The sequence below is a fragment of the Crocuta crocuta genome, unplaced genomic scaffold (assembly GCF_008692635.1).
Source record: "Crocuta crocuta isolate KB4526 unplaced genomic scaffold, BGI_CrCroc_1.0 scaffold1192, whole genome shotgun sequence".
Lineage (NCBI taxonomy): Eukaryota > Metazoa > Chordata > Mammalia > Carnivora > Hyaenidae > Crocuta > Crocuta crocuta.
Window position 1 is genome coordinate 116,576 of NW_027531292.1, and position 17,055 is coordinate 133,630.

Here is a 17,055-nt window from a genome sequence, read left to right on the forward strand (position 1 = left end):
CTCGCCGGTCTGAAGCGTGTTCTGACACTTGGATGTGGTCTGAGAGACGTGTGTGGCTGCGTGACCCCACGCGTGGTGATGCAGAACATTTGATGCACCCTTGCCACACCCGTGGCTGTGGCGCCCACGACCTGCTGTCTAGCACAGGTGCTTTGTTCTGGCTGCGTTTCGTGTCCACAGGACCACAGAGCGTCTTAAGTGTCTGGGCTCTGCCTCTCCCATGGCACCGGTGCTCTGAGGTCCAGCCGGCCTCAGACACACACAAGTGTGTGTATCTGCACCTGATTCCTCTCCCTCTGCACATGAGGCCGTTGGCTTAGCCTCCCGCCCTGGTTGGGCGTTCCGGTCACTTCCAGAGGTTGGCGGGCATGAGCAGTGCTGCTGCACACTGTCCTGGCCCTGTCTTGGTCTCCTGCAGACGTGCTGGACTCTGGGTCTCATGGGAGGAGCACCTGTGACCTCGGGGGACTGCGTTTCTCATGAAGCGTCAGCCCCTTCCGTTCCCGCCAGCAGCTCTCGGTTTCTCCATGTCCTCTTCGGCCCTGTTGTCACCGTGGACCGCTCCTCCCTGTGGGGGTCAGGTGCTGACTTGTGGTTTGAGCAGCTGTGCACACGCTCCTCAGCCTCCTTTCCTCCTTTGCGGAAATGTCTTTTCAAAGCTCTTGCCCACTTTTTAATTGGGTGGTTTGTCTTAATTATTGTTGAGTTTGAGAGCGCATCATGTGTTGTGGATGGAAGTCTTGTGTCCCTGTGTGACTTGCAAGTATCTCTTCCAGTCTGTGGGTTGTCTTTTCATCATCCTACTGGTGTCTTCTGAGACACAGCTCTCCTTACTTTTGATGACGTGCAGCTCACCCGTCATCGTGTTCTGTGGGCCGTGCTCTCGGCAGGTGGAGTTTTGATGTACGACACTGAGCTCCTGCTCCTGCTGTTTCCCAGAAGAATCTCCAGTCTGGTGCAGGCCCCTGTCTGTGTGTCCTTTCCTGGGGCCGGCAGGTGTGCAAGCCACGAAGCTGGGAAGCCAGGAGAGAGTCCTGACTCCGCCTGTGTGCCCGCACCCCTGCAAACTCGGAATGTCTGGCTGTTTCACTGGCTGTGCTTTGGGGCTTCATGGACCTGCTCTCCGAAACTGTTCTTTGCACCCTCAGGACCTGGATGCATCGCTGGTGGGAACATGGGAGCTGTCGAGTTGGCGGTGCTGCCTTCCAGCCAGGAGCCTGTTTGCCAGGTCCCTCGTCTTTGCCCGGACATTGGAGCTCCGCCAGCGTTCTGAAATTTTTATTGCTTCTTGTGCCAGTTTGACAGAAGTGCCAGGAGAGCAGACAAAGGTTGGGTGAAGTTAGCGTGGTGGTGACCCTTCACCTCAGCTGGAAGGCTGTCAAGAGCCATGTCCTGGTGCCAGCAGCATGCCATCGAACTCTGAAAGTTGTGTTAAGAGCTCCCCGGGGGGAATGACAAGGTGAAGCACAGCCGATGACACAGTTGATGTGTGCAGTCGGCAAGTGCGCGGGCCCTCACCGCGTTCTGAGTGCCGGGACACGGCTGTTAGCAGATCTGGCGATGCCCTGCACGCCTGACGCTGATCCCTGGTGTGGCGATGGGGGACATAACAAGCCGCGTGCCGGGCGCTTCGTGCTTGCAGAGGGGGACGGTGGGGGCCGACCGTGGTTGAGGGGGCATCTCTGGGAACTGAGGAGGGAGCGGAACGTGAACAGTTGGGAGGGAGAGTTGAGGAAGAGCAGGAGTGCAGCAGCCCCCAGGTGGGCCTGAGCTCCCGCACTCGGCCTGGTCGGGGGCCAGCCCGCCCAGCAGCGTTGGGGGTCTCGGGCTGGGGTGGGGGGAGAGCCTTAGGAAGAAAGGGGCACCATTGCCTAGAGGTCATGTGCATGCACACGTGCTCGTATTTATGTACACACAACTGCCACATGCATATATACAGCTCACACTTAAACACACAACTCCCATCCACAAACACGCACACCCTCCCCACATATAATCACATACACACAAAATACACACTCTGCTTTGCAACGTGTGGCTCCTGGAGGGGTCCTTGTGTAAGCTGGACAGTCCAGACACTTGTCTTACGTAGAGAAAAACAGTGGATGAGGGTGGTCACCTGTTGGAAAGCTCTCTCTGCCCGATGGGAGGTTTGTGGGTATATTTCTGTGTGTGTGCACACGGAAGCCACTCTGTATGACGTAACTAAAGAGTGTGTGTGGATCTTCTTCATCGCTGGTTTTTCTGGTTGTAAAATGGATATGGAAGTATCCGGTCACCTCGCTGAGCCAGGAGGACATGTCGAGGTGCTGCACACGGGGCGCTGCCCTGGAAGCCGGCCTCGTGCCAGCTGTCAGAGATTAAAAAGTACGGATTCTGTCTCCTGCCTACAGGCCTCTGTGGGTGTTCGGGGCTCTCCACCTTCTCTTCAGTGCTGTAAAGGTTCTGTGTCTTCTTCTGAAAGAGGGTGCCAGTGTGCTCTGAACGGACCATCACGTCACGCCTTCTTCACCAGTAAGCCAGGCAGGGTCACAGGTCTGGAGCACCAGGAGAGGACGTCAGGGGGGCCGCTCTCAGGGGTTCTTCTCAGAACTCTGCTCCCTCCTTCTGGCAGGCCTAGGCCAGTCTGTGTCCCGGTAGACACTGGGGATGAGCCTCCACCTCTTACCCTCTCACGGCCCCTTTCTGGGCCCCGGTGTACATGCCTCTAGCCCTTGATGGTTGGACCTGCCTGCTCAGAGGCTCCTGGGGGCCGTAGAGCCAAGGTCCAAGGCAGAATGTTTTCTGAAATACCCAGCCCCCATCTCTGCCTGGGAGGCACCTCCTTTCCTACGAGGCTTCTGGATAACCAGGAAGGTGGGAGGGCCTCCTGTAAGCAGGCACTTCTTTCTCATGGAGCTGAAGTCGGCCGCGGCTGTTCTGGGTTCTTCCTGAGAATGCTCCCTCCCTCCAGGCTCGAGGCTCATGAGGAATGGCTCCTATGTACTGGCCAGGTCCTCACCGCCTAGGCCCATCAGGCACTGCCTCCCCCTCCTGGGTGCAGAGAGTGGTGGGGAGGCGGCTCCGGTGTGCTCCATGCCCTGTAGCCGGGCTGGGAGTTGGAGCCAGCTGTGTGATCATCTGTGTGTGAGGAGGTACGCGGGGCACCTGTGGTCTGGAGATGGGGCGCACTGTGGCATCAGGCCACCCGTGGAGAGGCTCGCCTGCCTTTGGAGCCGTGCACTGCTGGCCGTGTCCAGGCCCTGCTGGCCGAGCGCACCTTCATGCTTGGGGACCTTGCTCAGCTGGCCAGCACCCAGGGGAGCTTTGGGGTGGGGCTCTCGTCAGGGTCATCGGGCCGAGGCGCGGGCTCAGTGAACAGATGTCACCCGCTGTGGCAGTGCAGTACAGGTGCTCATCTAGGATGTCTGGGGGACTCTGCGGCAGCCCGGGTGCAGCCCTGTCAGCTGAGCCCTGCCCTTGCGTCTGTTCCCAGTCCACGGCCTCCCTCGTCCCGTCGCCAGCCCGGCCCCATCGTGACGGTCCAGCCCAGACTGGCCCTCCCGCCTTCTCCACACAAGTCCGGCCTTCTGGTCACTTGGATCCTTCAGGGGTTCCCGCCCGCCCTAGGCACAGTCCAGGTCTCAGCCTTGCCAGCCCGTCTCTCTAGCCATCCCCACACGGCTTCCTGGCGGTTGGAGCTCTCCTTCCCAGGGGTCCGCACGTGCTGTTGCCCGCACAGACCCTCCTTTGCCTTGCCTGCCCGACTCCTCATCCCTCGGGCCCTACCCGTCTGGACCCTTCCTCATAGCATGTCGGGGTCGGACGCTCATGTGTGTTCAGGGCGGGGTGAGCTCGCTTCCTGCCTCACTCAGAGTGTCGAGTGAAGGGCACGGAGGCGTAGAGCCCGTGAGTGTGGGCAGAGCACCTCTCATACGCCACTTGTAAACCACGCACGCTCCTCGGACAGGCTCCCTGCAGACGTGGTCCCGTTCACCTGTGAGCAGACCGAGGCGGGGAGCCGCGCTTTGACCTGAGGCTGCGGAGCTGGTGTGAGGGAGTCGGGGGGACCCCAGTAAGCCCCGGGCCACCGTGCCATCACACTCTGCTCGGCACTCAGGGCACCCTCCTCCGGACCACATGTCTGCTGCCTGATAGGTGTTGGCGCCAGGAGAGAGCTCCAGGAGGTCCGGATTACCAGCGTTCACTCTGCAAAGTGTGATGCCCCCAGGAGCCAGCAGGTCAGTTGGGGGTGAGGGGCGACGCTGCCTCCCCCACGCTGGCAGGCAGCATACATGCTTTCCTGTCCAAGTCACTCTGCAGTGTCAGGGACCCGTGGAGTCCCAGTGGCCGCCGCGCCCTCCTGGACTCGCCTGGGGCTGTGTCAGGCCTTCCTCCCTGTGGCAGTCACCTGAGTGAGGGCCCTGGCTGTGGTGGGCTGCAAGGCCTCAGCTTGGTTGCAGGCGGAATGCGTACGCACGTGTGTGTGTGTGTGTGTGTGTGTGTGTGTGCAAGGGGGGTAGGGACTGGGGGTTTCCGTGGCTGGACAGCAGAGCCCTGCGGGGGTGCGGGGCCTCTCCAGAATGACACTCTTCTGTCCTCTCTTCTGTATCTAACTCTTGGCTGCCCACGTGTTCTTTCTGTGCCCGCAGTGAGCCAGGCATGCTCCACGTATGGAGCTGGCGTTTCTCAAGAGGGTAGAGTCACAACGCAGTTCTGTGCAGCCCGGCCACCTGGATTGGTGCGCCGTCCATACCTGTGTGTTGGCGGGGGCAGTGGCGCCCACCCAGTACCCTCACTCCCTCCTGGTGGGCGCCGCGCTTGTAGACAGAATCACACTTCTGTCCCGGCCTGGGCCTCCCGTCATGGAGGGAGCGGTAAGCGTGCGCAGGCGCCTGGCTGGGGTGTGACTGCCTTGGCGGGAGACACCTGGATGATGTTGGCTTGTCATCATGAGCCCTGTCGCTCCAGTCCTGGTAAGGCCCTGGGGTGTTATGGCAGGAAGGTGTTATGGTTGCCCTGAGGCAACGTGCAGGAGGAGGAGGAGGCAGGCTCCTGGAGGAACACCTGGAGGAGGCGGGAGCAGCTGTGGGCCGGCCAGATGCAGGGGTGCGGGGCTGGGTCTGCCTCCCCGTGCTTGACCCACAGCAGGAGACGCGGACACTTACACTGCCCGGCCCTTGGCCTGCTGCTGCCTTCAGCTGGGGTCTGGTCACTTTAGATGGACAGTGCGTTTTGCTCCCGAGAAACCTGGCCCCGGGCAGGCGCTGTGGCCCGCAGATGCCCTCCTGCCGCATCAGCCTTCTCGGGGGCGACGTGGTGCTTCAGGGCGGGTGAGCATGCGGGCAGTGTCCCGGGGTAGGGAGAACGGACGGGGGAGGGGCACGGAAGGCAGGAGGGAGACTTGTCAACCGCCACGGTCCTGCAGTGGGAGTGACAGGGCCTTCAGCCAGGGCGTACTTGCCGACGCGCTCCGAAGATAGAGCCTTGACGACCCGCTGCTGGAAGGTTGTGGGTGGGGGCTGGGAGGACCCAGGAGGGGCCGTGCTGGAAGGGTGAACTTAAGGTGAACCTGAGACGAGTTGAGCAAGGAGGTGTGATGGGAGCCGTTCTCGACACATGCCGCACCCGTGGAGAGGGTCCAGCCCTGCGGGTGTTAGCGTGCGTGTGCACGAGCCTCGGGGGTGCCGTGTGCGCAAGCTGGTGGGGGCAATGTGTGCACAAGCCACAGGAGGGGTGTGCACGAGCCTTGGGGGTGCCATGTGCACAAGCCATGGGGGTGTGTGTGCACAAGCCTTGGGGTTGCCGTGTGCACAAGCTGGCAGGGGGAGTGTGTGCATGAGCCTTGGGGGTGCTGTGTGACTTGTTTCCCACCTTCTTTCAGGGTGCCGCTGGCGCACCTCTGTCGTTATGGGTTAGTGACATTCTTCCTGCCATTTATGGGGGGGAGGTCTGACAGCACAGAGGTTGAGGTCCCCACAGGCTGTGTGTGTCGGAGTGTCTTTTCTGTCTGTGGTTGGGCAGGGCTCCGTGGCACGGACCGGCCCCAGCTAGCAGTCTGTTTTCCTGCTGGTGGCCACGGGGGCTGTTTCCACGTGTTGGCTGTACAGATGAGGCTGCTCTGGACACCCGTGCAGGTCTTTGTACAGACACGCGCTTTCCCTTTAATGGATCGCCTGGGTCGTATGACACGTGTGTTCAACATCTTTGGAAACTGCCGGGCTGTGTTCTGCAGTGACCATGCCACTTGTGTTTGTGCTGCCACGCGGGAGAGCCCCAGAGTGTGCCCATCATCGGCACTGGGTGCGAGCGGTCTTTGTCAGCATAGCCCTTGTCAGGGAGCGGGGCGGGCTCTCGTGGTGTGGTCCGCGCTTCCTCATGACGCAGGATACGAGCCCTGCGTCAGACACGTGTTTTAAGAGGGGTCCCCAACGCTGCCTGCTCGCAGGAGGCCCACTCCTTGGCTCATAGCCTGTTTCCCGTGTGGCCACAGCTTCAAGGTCTTTCATCTTTGCTCTGGCCGTGTTTGGTTGGCTGTCGTTCCTACCCAGAGTGCTTGCCATCGCCAGTGTTCACTGTGATCTTAGTAGAATAGTGTTTCCTCCAGCTTCTGCAGCAGGTGGGACCCCATTGTGACAACCTTCTAACGCCTTCTCATTCTGTCATCTGGCGTTTTCAGGGTCCTTTTTCATCAGTTGTTTGACTCTTAACAATAAAATGCATTTTCCTCCTTCCTAGAAGGCTTGGCATTCCCGACTGGGTGCAAGACCACGTGAACTCTGCCTGTTTTGGTGCTGGACATTTTTATACATTTCTAGCTATTCTTGAGCTGTTTCTTGGAGTCCATTGGGAAGCAATTGATCCTTTTCAGTTCTTGTGTTTGTTCTTTGGTGTCTCACCGTGATTCTGCTGAATCTCCTCCCACTGATGCTGGAGTCCTCAACTATTGCGTCTGATGCCATGGGTTATTTCTCCTCTCTGGCCAGGGTGCTCAGTGCTTGTTTCACCCCTTCATGAGCCCCTCCCAGCTGACTCTCCCCGCCCTCTGTAGTTCCCTCGCGCCACCCGTGCCGGCCACTGGGGCCCTTGGCAGATCTGTGCAGCGCTCTCCTCGTGGGTCCCCTGCCCCCAGCCCCCCGGCGGAGACTCCTCAACTTGGGGCCTGCCGGGCCCCTCCCTGCGTGCAGACTTACCTTGTCTGCTTCCATCCCCGGGGTCACTGTGCCGTGTTGTCTGGTGTCCAGGATCTTGAAAGCTGTCACATATTTTATCCAGTGTCCTATTGTTTGAAGCAGTGGGTAAAATCCGGTCCCTGTTACTCCACCTTGACCAGAGTGATGCCCTGAGTGAAAGTTCTGTTTTGACGACCTTCCAGGTTGAAGGTTGCGCTCAGACTGGCCGCCTGGTTGCCCTGTGACGCCGTCTCTCCCTCACGTGCCTGTGAAGTTTCAGTCTGCACACACGTAGCAAAACGGAGTGAGGTTTGAAATTGCTTTTATTTCCCCAGACTTGCTTTCTTCAGTTCATGAAAGCGATGGGCCCTCTGATGGCAGAGAAAGGCAGCCCTTGGTCTTGGGAAGGTCCCATTTCTGTCTGCTGCTTCGTGACAAGCCCCATGCAGTGCGTGTTTAGGGGACAGGGTGCATGCCAGCTGCTCCTGACTGGCCCTGCTGAGCTCGCAGCCACATGCCAGCCGGCCACCCCGTGACCATAGGGCCAGGTAGGGCACCCGGGCTCCCACCCTGCCCCGGCCGAGGATCACCGGCGGGAACGCTGGGTTTCCCGAAGCCCCTGGCAGCACACGAGAAGAGCAAGACTTGAATTGCCACCCACCCAGGTTAGAGGCACGACTCGGAGGGGTGCAGACCCCCAGCAGGCCAAGCAGAGGGGGGCCTGGGTGTGAGGAAACGGGCCACGCTCTCAGCAGCCCAGCGCTGCCTCCCTCCTTGCCTGGTGGGTCGAGAGAGTCACGCCAGTCACCGCCAGTTGTCTAACATAGACTTGGCTTTCAAAGTGCGCGTGTGCCCTGCACAGTCCTCACTTCTGTTTGTTGTGAAAGCCAGTGGTGCCCACTGGCTGAGTGTGGACCATGCCTGGAAGAACCCAGCGAACGCCCTCATCCCTGCCATGCCCCTGTGTGCCACACGCCTCTGGTCCCCCCCGCTCCTGAATGCCCTTACCCCTGCCACTCGCCTCTGTGCTCCTGGTCCCCCCGCTCCTGACCTGGTGAAGTGCGCTGGTATCATTTGTTTTTCCAGGGATGTCCCTGTGGACCTGACCTCTCTGAGCGCCAGTGCACACGCACACAGGCTGTGTATGACGTCAGTGTGTGTCACGTTATGTGCCCTGCTGCTCGGGGCTTGACGGAGCGTGACCATGCCCGTGCCGTGCTGGCTGCTCTGAGGGAGCCCCAGCTCACTGAAAGGGGGGGCGCCACAGAGTGCTCACGGGGAGGCCTGTCTCTGGGCTGGAGGCTGCATTCATGACCGGATTTTACATGAGGAGTGTGTTATTGAGGGTGTGGCTCCAGTGGGCACGTGGGGTCTAAGCTATGTCTGAGCTTACACCCAGTGTGACCCCAATCTTTCTGTTCTCTTTCCTTCACCCCACCGCCCAAGCTTCTCTGAAGCGAATTCTGGACGTCGTGACATTGGTCCTTAAATGTCTTGGTGCACGCGAGGGGCGGGGCTGCTTTTCCTCACGCAGAGGACGTGTGTTGCCACATCAGAGCAGCAGTCCCTAAGAACTTCCAACAGCCGGCCTGTGTGCACGTTTCTCCGGTTTCTTACAGCTTTTCTTGGTGTTTGGATTCAAGTAAAGCCCATGCATTGTGGTTGGGTGACAGGTTTTATAATTCTCTCTTTTTTACTTTATATCTCAACATAAAAACTCGCAAGAAATTGCAAAACATCACAGAGAATTCAGTGTCCACCTCAGCCAGCCCCCGAGTGCTGACATTGCTCACAGCTGGGGTACAGTGCTGTTCCCCAGGCTGCAGACTTGATTCAGTGAGTCTCTCAGGCCACAGGCACTGCTCCTTCTCTCTGAGTCCCCCTGTGGTCACACTGATGAAACTGGGCGGCTTCTCCTGGGGCATTGTCCAGCCATCCCGGGGACATGGCCTAGCGTGTTCCTCTGTGTGTCCTGGGAGTTGTCGGCTCTCCTGAGACCCTGGTTGGATTGTGTTCTTCTTATGTGGGGGCAAGACTTGCTGTCAGTGGTGGTGGACTTCCAGGAGGAGGCTTGCACTCGGGCCGTCGTGACTTGTGTGTGGCACTCGTGGCCGCCACCCAGCATCGCTGCCTTGTTAGGCATTGCACAAAGGCCGAATCTCCGCGTCCTTTCTTCGTCGGTTGGATGGAATACTTACTTCTGTACAGAAAATCTTCTCTTCAACTAATCGGGCACCTTGAGAAGCAGGACAAATACCTACTCCTTCCTTTCGTTGTCCTTCAAAATGCGGATTTGGTTTTTTGCCATTTCCGAAGGTAGACAATGAGGCATTTTCATAAAAAGTATCCTTAGATAAAGGTTTAAACACTTTTGTGTTTCAGGCTGTTGGGCTGTTGTCCTGTACACTTAAATTGTCCCATCCTCGGCCAGGGAATCTCTTCAGGGTAGTTCGGAGTCACAGTGACAGTGACCCGCCAGCCTTGGACAGTGCAGCGGTCCTTTGCCGTGACAGGAAGGTGCAGGCCTGGAGCTGTGTGCCGGAGCCCACCTGGCCGCTGCAGGGCACGTGCGCGTAGAGGCCACAGCCTGGACATCCGGTGTGCTCTCTGCTTCTGAGCTGCTTACGTTCTCTTGGCCTTTCTAGTGGACGGAGGCAGAAAAGGAGTGTGTGTGAGCACATCCAGGTCATCTGTGCCTCCACACCACGAGGCCCTTTCTCACCACACCACACCACACCCTTGCCCCGTATCACGCCAGCACACCAACAAGAGGGACACAGAAAACAGGAAGCCACGCGTGCGCCGAGGACGTGGAGGACGGCCCCCCGGGCCCTGTGGCGGGAGCGGGAGCTCCTGCAGCTGCTGTGGCGAACAGCGTGCGGGGCCTCCGAACACTGACGCTGGAGCGAGCGTGTGACCCACAGTTCCCGTTTACCCGGGGAACCGAGAGATGGATAGACAGACGTGGTCCGTCCGCACCCTGGATGTGGCTCAGCCCTGACGGGGAGGGACACTCTGACACCTGCCACACCGGGGACCTGATGCTCACGTGTGACCCACTCTCGCGAGGCCCCTGGGGTCTCCAGGTTCCTGGAGACAGAGAGTGTTGGGCACCGGGGCTGGGGATCCCTGTTTCATGGGGACGGGATTTCCGTTTGGGAAGATGGAAAGTTCTGGAGACGGAGAGTGGGGACGGCTGCACAACAGTGTGAAGGTGTTTAGAGTCCAAGAAGACGATACTTTTTATGTGTATTTTGCCACAAGAAAAAAGATTGTTTAGAAATACTGATGTTTTTCTAGCAGTTACCTTTGCAAAGCCCCCAGCCTTGTCATCTTTTAGCTGTTGCCCTTTGGTTCCCTCACGTGAGAGGTGAGAAACGTGATAGCCGTGCGAAGCCTCTGCCAGCTCCCCTTCCCCCCACGCCCTGTGATCTGGAGAGGTGGGTGCTGGGTTGGTTCAGCGTTGATTCTCGAGATGGAAGATCTTGGTGCTCACAGGGCCGTTCCACGGTTGTTCTTTTACACTTCCCTTGTGTCCGAATCGCTCTGAGAGCTTGTTCACCACGTGCCTGCTTCACGGCAGAGGATCCGGGCCGGTTGTCTGCGTGGGCCTGAGAACAGGCATTTCGGACAGACTCCCCGGCTGACGCTGCCGATGCTGGTCTGGTTGCCGCTGGGGAGCAGTGATGTCAGTGCAGAGAGGCCTCGTGGGCCTCTTTATCCTATAACCTTGCTCCTGGCCTGGCTTTCAGTGAAGTATCCCAGTCTTACTCGGGAGTGGGAATGCCGTCTTCCGCCTTGCAGCCTTCCAGAACACCTCTTGAGCTTGCGGCTCCCCACAGTTGCTCTTTGCCAGGCCCTGCATGCCCTCAGCCGAGTGCTTGGCCAGAGGCTTCCCTGGCTCTGTCATTCTGTCTGGAGTCCCCTCTCTGGGCAGCCCTGCTTTATTATAAAGTTTCACTTTATAATAAACTGCCAGCTCTTTTCTCGAGTAGCTGTGCTGTGTCCTGTCCTCCCCAACAGGGAATCAGAGTTTTGGTCGCTCTGCCTTCATATTGACACTTGGCATTCTTGGTGTGTTTAATTTTAGCCACCTGGTGGGATCTCGTTGGGAATGGATCTAACATGCTTTTCCCTCCTGACCAGTGATGCTGAGCACTTTCTCTTGTGTTTGCTATTCAGACAGCTTCCTTTTTAAAGTGTGCTAGTCTTTTGCCCTTTTTAAAAGCTAGGCTGTCTTATTATTGAATTGTAGCACTGCTTTATACAGTCCAGATAGCAGTCTGTTGCCAGGTACATGTATTCTGACTGTTTCCTCCTAATCTGTGGCTTGCATGTTCTTAACAGTATTTTGAGGGGCGCCTGGGTGGCTCAGTCAGTTAAGCATCCGACCTCGGCTCAGGTCATGATCTCATGGTTTGTGGGTTTGAGCCCTGCGTCGGGCTCTGTGCTGACAGCTCAGAGCCTGGAGCCTGTTTCGGATTCTGTGTCTCCCTCTGTCTCTGCCCCTCCCCTGCTCACACTGTCTCTCTTCTCTCACACAGAAGGAAAAAAAAAACATTAAAAAGAAAGGCATTTCCTTTAAAAACCAACCAACCAACCAACCAGCATTTTGAGTAGGAGTGTGTGTTGGGGGAGGGGGTATGTGATCAACTTTTTCTTTTATGGTTAATGCTTCATGTGTCCTGAGACACCTTGCCTGCTGCAAGTGTGGGACCGAACCCCTCCTGAGCTGTGAGAAGCACTGTCCCTCTGCTTCCGGATCTCAGTCTTCAGTCCATGCTGAGCTGCCTGTTTGTGGTGTGAGGTCGGGGTTGAGGGTTTTGTGTTTCTTTTTCTTTTTTAATAGCTGTTCACTTGTTGCAGCAGTGTTTAGTGAAAAGACTTTCCTTTTCCATAGAATTGACTTGATATCTTTGTGGAGGTCCGATTGACTCCTGAAGCGCAGATCTATTCCTGAACTTTATTCTTTTTGTCTTACTTATCTGTTTATGTTGTTAGTAACACAATTTCTTGAATACTATAGCTTTAAGTAAGTTGTGAAATTAGTGAGCCCCCCAACTTGGTTCTCTTTCTTGCAAGAATGATTTCATTGTTGCAGGTCATTTTGCATTTTCATATACATTTCAGAATCACCCTGTCAGTTTTTACAGACACGTTCTGCTGGGATTGTGATGGGTTTGTGCTGAATCTGTGTTCAGGTGGGAAAGTGCCATCCTGACAGCACTGAGCCTTCTAATCGAAGTTGAGGATAGATGTTCTCATTTGTTTAGGTCTTTAATTTTTCTTGGCAACGCTTTGTGCTTGCTAGTGAGAGGCTCTGTACACTTTAGTTAAATTTGTTTCTAAACTTTCAAAATTCTGTTGTAAATAACAGTTTTATAACTTGCATTCTCCATTTGTGTGGTCTTAGTTTATAGGAATAAAGTGAATTTTTATATGTTGATCTTCTAGCCTGTGATGCTGCTAACTTTATTTTTCAGCAGCAGACTTTTTTTTTTTGCAGGTTCCTAGAACTTTGTGTATATACAACTTCTTATTTCCCAAACAAGACGTCCTTTTCCTTTCTGATATTTATACCTTTCGTTTCTTGTTTTGCCTCATTGCACCAGCTGAGACCACCCGTGTAGTGTTGGGTACAAGTACTGAGTGAACATCCCTGCCGGGGTCTTGATCTTACAGGCAAGATATTTAGACTTTTTCAACTGGATATTTGATATTAACTTTAGATATTTTTGTAGGTGCCCTATCCAGTTGAGAACATCCCCTTCTATTCCTGGTTTGCTGAGGGTTTACATGAACATTTTGCCATGTACTGTTTCTATGTCTAATTGAGATGATCACTTTCCTCCCTCTAATCTGTAATAATGTGGTGAATTATAGTGACTAATTTTCAGATGTCAGCTACGTTTAGATGATGATCTTCTCTTGGTTATGCTCTGTTACTCCTTTTACATATCACTGGGTTCATTTTGCTAATATTTTCTTAGGGAATTTTGCATCTGTGTTCAAGGAGAATCTTGTTCTGTAATTTTTCTTGTGACATTTTATTTTGGCCTCACTGAATTAGCTGGGAGGTGTTTCCTCAGCGATTTTCTGAGAAAGTGTGTCTAAGAATGGTGTTAGTTCTTCTGTGGATTTAGTATAGGATTCACTCGTAACCATCCGCTTTTGGCATTTCCTTGTAGAAAGGTTTTTTGAATTTTTTAATCAAATTTTTAATCATAAATTTGAATCTTCTATTTGTTCTTCTGTCAGTTTGGGTAACTTGTGTTTGTAAAGAACTTGCCCGTTTCATTTCCGTTGGCGCACAGGTGTTCACCGCGGTCCCTGGTACTTGCGGGGTCTGTGGAATCTTTAACAGCCTGTTTCACCTCTGACATTGGCAGTTTGCACCCCGACCCCTGCCTCACACTCCCCTTCTTGGATCAGTCTGGCTGAGGGATTGATCCGTTTTCTTAAGCTTCTGAAAGTTACCTTTGTGTTTCTCTTTTTCCATTATTTGCCTATTTTCTGTTTCATACACTTCTATTATTGTTACGTCCTTCTTTCTGCTTGCTTTGGGTTTAATATGTACCTCCTTCTTCTATTTTCTTAACAGGGATGTGAGATCATTGAGTTTTCTTCTAACATAACCATTTGGAGGTATAAATTTTCCCTAAGCCTTGCTTTTTACCTGTATTCTACAAACTTTGATAAGTTATATATTTTTTTTGATAAGTTATATTTTTATTGTAATTTTTTCTTTTTTATTGTTTAATTTTCTGTAAGTCTATCCCATAAAATTTTGTTTTAAGATTTTATTTTATTTTTGAGAGAGAGAGCATAAGCATGAGTGGAGGAGGAGCAGAGAGAGGAGGAGAGAGAGAATCCCAGGCAGCCCCCCTCCCCCAATAAAATTTCATTCTAGATATTCTGTGTTTCAGTTCTAGAAATTTCTGTTCTTTTTTGGAATTTCTAATATTAAGAGTCCTAATATTTGTGCTCATTATGTCCATCCTTTCCTGTGGATCCTCGAATCGTTTAATGTAAAATGCATCTTTGTTGTGTGTGGGTCTGTTTCTGGTGACTCTTAAATTTTCCTGGTTGTGGGATACATTTTTTACTCCTTCAGCTAGCTTTGCGTGTATGTGTGTTGCGCATTGTGGTGGCTAATGTTACCAGAGGTCGGGTTTTGCTGTCCTTTCTTGAAGAATGCTGTGAGTACTCCAGTGTGCAGCTCACGTGCTGAGGGTTCAGCAGAAGCCTTCTGAGGCTCGGTGAGGCTTTATCAGGGCAGGACTAGAGAAACTTCCTTCTGAGGCTACTATAACCTTGCTCCTGGCCTGGCTTTCAGTGAAGTATCCCAGTCTTACTCGGGAGTGGGAATGCCGTCTTCCGCCTTGCAGCAGCCTTCCAGAACACCTCTTGAGCTTGCGGCTCCCCACAGTTGCTCTTTGCCAGGCCCTGCATGCCCTCAGCCGAGTGCTTGGCCAGAGGCTTCCCTGGCTCTGTCATTCTGTCTGGAGTCCCCTCTCTGGGCAGCCCTGCCCGTCTGGTACCCTGCCCTGTAGCCCAGCAGCCCTACCTTCGAATACTGCGGGGCCGGTGTGGGCTTAGCCTTTCTGCACCCCAGCCTCCAGCAGGTAAGTAATGGGTGCTTGCTCGTGGGTCCCCTGCTCTCTGGGGCACCGCCCTAAGCTGCTGGCATGCCCAGCATCCGAAACCAGCTGCTTTGTGTATCTCACCTAGTTTGCAGCTGCTGGTGGTGGAGGCCAGCCCTGCGCCCGGCCCCCTGGCTGCCATGGAAGCAAGAGTCTCTTCACTCCCTTTTGTTTACAACACTCCGTTCCGTCCTGCGCCTCCTGCCTCGATGGCTTGTGTTCCTTCTGGTTTACACCACGTGTCAGAAGCTCTCATTTCTGGTTCTTGTTTTGAGTTGTTTTGCTTCTCTCTTCTTATCTTTCTGTGAATCACTTTATTTCGGAGATTGTCTAATTTGTCAGGTTATAGTTTTCAGCTATTTTGTGTGTGTGTGTGTGTGTGTGTGTGTGTGTTTCCGGGTGTTTTGGTTGTCAGTAGGGCGCTTATTCTCTCTTACTCTCTTCTGTTTTCATTGGACTCAACCATGAAGCTTTTCCCATTTTTTTAAAACTTTATTTATTTTGAGAGAGAGAGAGCACAAGTCAGGGAGGGGCAGAGAGAGGGAGAGAGAATCCCAAGCAGGCTCCATGTTGCCAGCGTAGAACCCGATGTGGGACTCAAACCCATGAACCGTGAGATCATGACCTGAGCCGAAACCAAGAGCCAGATGCTCAACCAGCTGAGCCTTCCTGGCTCTCCAGAGCTTTCCTGCACCTTCAGCAAGGGTGCCAGCTCTTCCCTTTGCGGCCTTCCCAGTGCGCAGCTCCCTCTGCTGTGGCTTTGACAAAGTGGTTCATAACCTTGTGGCTCCTCAGAGTGGTCCCACTGCTGGAGGGAAGCTTATGGACAAGCCAGGGAGGGGGCTGGTGTGATGTGTGAGGACAGATGAGAGTCGGAGGCGTCAGGACGGACACGTGCGTAGCGTAATGTGTGTGCCGACGTGTGTAGGTGAGCACACACGCGTCTCCTTGCTCTGTCAGCAGAGGGGACCTAGGATAGGAAAGGACCACCCAGGAGTCCGATCTTGCGGTTTTGTTTTCTCCGTTGGAAGGGACCAAGGCTTCTTGGAGAAATGGCCAGTGCTGGCACAAGGAAGGGAATGGAGAAAGATGAGCCTATTTCAGCTGCCCAACTGGTGCCACCCTGACCAAACAGGGGGCAGCGGCCCTTCGCGGGGGCTCCACACCTCACCTGCCCAGCACTGTGTGGCCATCGTGTCGGCGGCCCTACCCTGGACAGACAGCAAGGGAGTGTGGTGCCTGAGGTCATGCTGACTGCCCGGTGGTGCTGGGGACGCTGTCCGGCCGCACAGGTGACTGGAGCCCTGCTGGCGCCGCCCTCAGCTGTGCAGGCAGAGCGTGCCTTTCGCCGTCTCTGAGCTGTCGTCTTGGCGGTTTTGGAGTTGCCGCTGGGTTGAACTTGGACAGATGAGAAGGTCGGTGGGGCCCTTTGTGAGATGTGGCCTTGGCGAGCGGAGGGCAGAGCTGATCCTGGGCGTGTGGGTGCGGGGGCCCGGCAGACCTGTGGCTGTGCTCCGCGCTGGCTGGGGCTTGTCAGCAGGCATGGGGGTGAGCTGTCACTGTCACCGTGGTCAGAACTGAAACCAGGGCTGAGCAGAGAATCATCCTCTTAAAGATGTTTGATTTGTCAGTACTTTGTGCCTCCTGCATATACAATAGCTACAGAGGTTCTTGGGCACACAGCGTCTCTCACCCCCCTATGAAGGTGTTCTGGATGTTTCTATAGAGGTCTGCCCTCCAGGAGCAGCCTCTGCCCAGCACGAGCTCAGCACCTGCCCTGGATGCCCTGGAAGCCAGCCAGCCTTATCCCCAAGGCTGTATGAGTGTCAGTGCACTGCCAGCCCGTGCCCCTGCTCTGCAGGTGTGCGGCCAGCCTGTCTGTCTGCAGCTCTGGCTACAGGCACCCACCCCCCCAAAGCCGTGCCTCCACCCGTCTCTTGTCTCAGCTGGGCTGGGGTCAGGCAGGGGCTGTGTGTTGGCCCCAGGAGCACACGGGGGCAGAGCTGCTGCCTGCTCTCTGTCTGAAGGGCCATGTGGTGCCACCCTGGGCCCTCGCTGGTGGGTCCTCCCAAGGGCCGTGCCCCTCCCCTCAGTGGTGGCCTTGCCCCACACAGCGCCCGCAAGGCGCCACTTTGAAAAGGCCATCGAGACACTCCCTCACTTAACCAGAGCTGGCCAGCCTTCGCCTGTAAAAGGAGTAGCTGTTCCTCTCTTTGGGCCAGAATCCTCCTTTCTCCACCCCCCCCCCCCCCCGTTCTCCC

The 17,055-nt window shown here is 55.2% G+C and overlaps 1 protein-coding gene across 5 annotated transcripts in view; it reads left to right on the forward strand.

Annotated features, from left to right (window-relative positions):
- The window catches only part of MOB2 (MOB kinase activator 2), a 53,697-nt gene that overhangs the window by 20,177 nt on the left and 16,465 nt on the right, over positions 1–17,055 (forward strand). Inside the window, exon 1 of one of the 5 annotated variants that reach the window (XM_077771525.1) lies at positions 4,168–4,220. The exons of the other annotated variants lie outside the window; for them this stretch is intronic. Coding sequence (XP_077627651.1) covers positions 4,201–4,220 — 20 coding nt within the window. The 5' untranslated portion in view covers positions 4,168–4,200. Of the gene's footprint in view, positions 1–4,167; positions 4,221–17,055 lie in introns of those variants that run through there. 5 annotated transcript variants of the gene reach the window in all.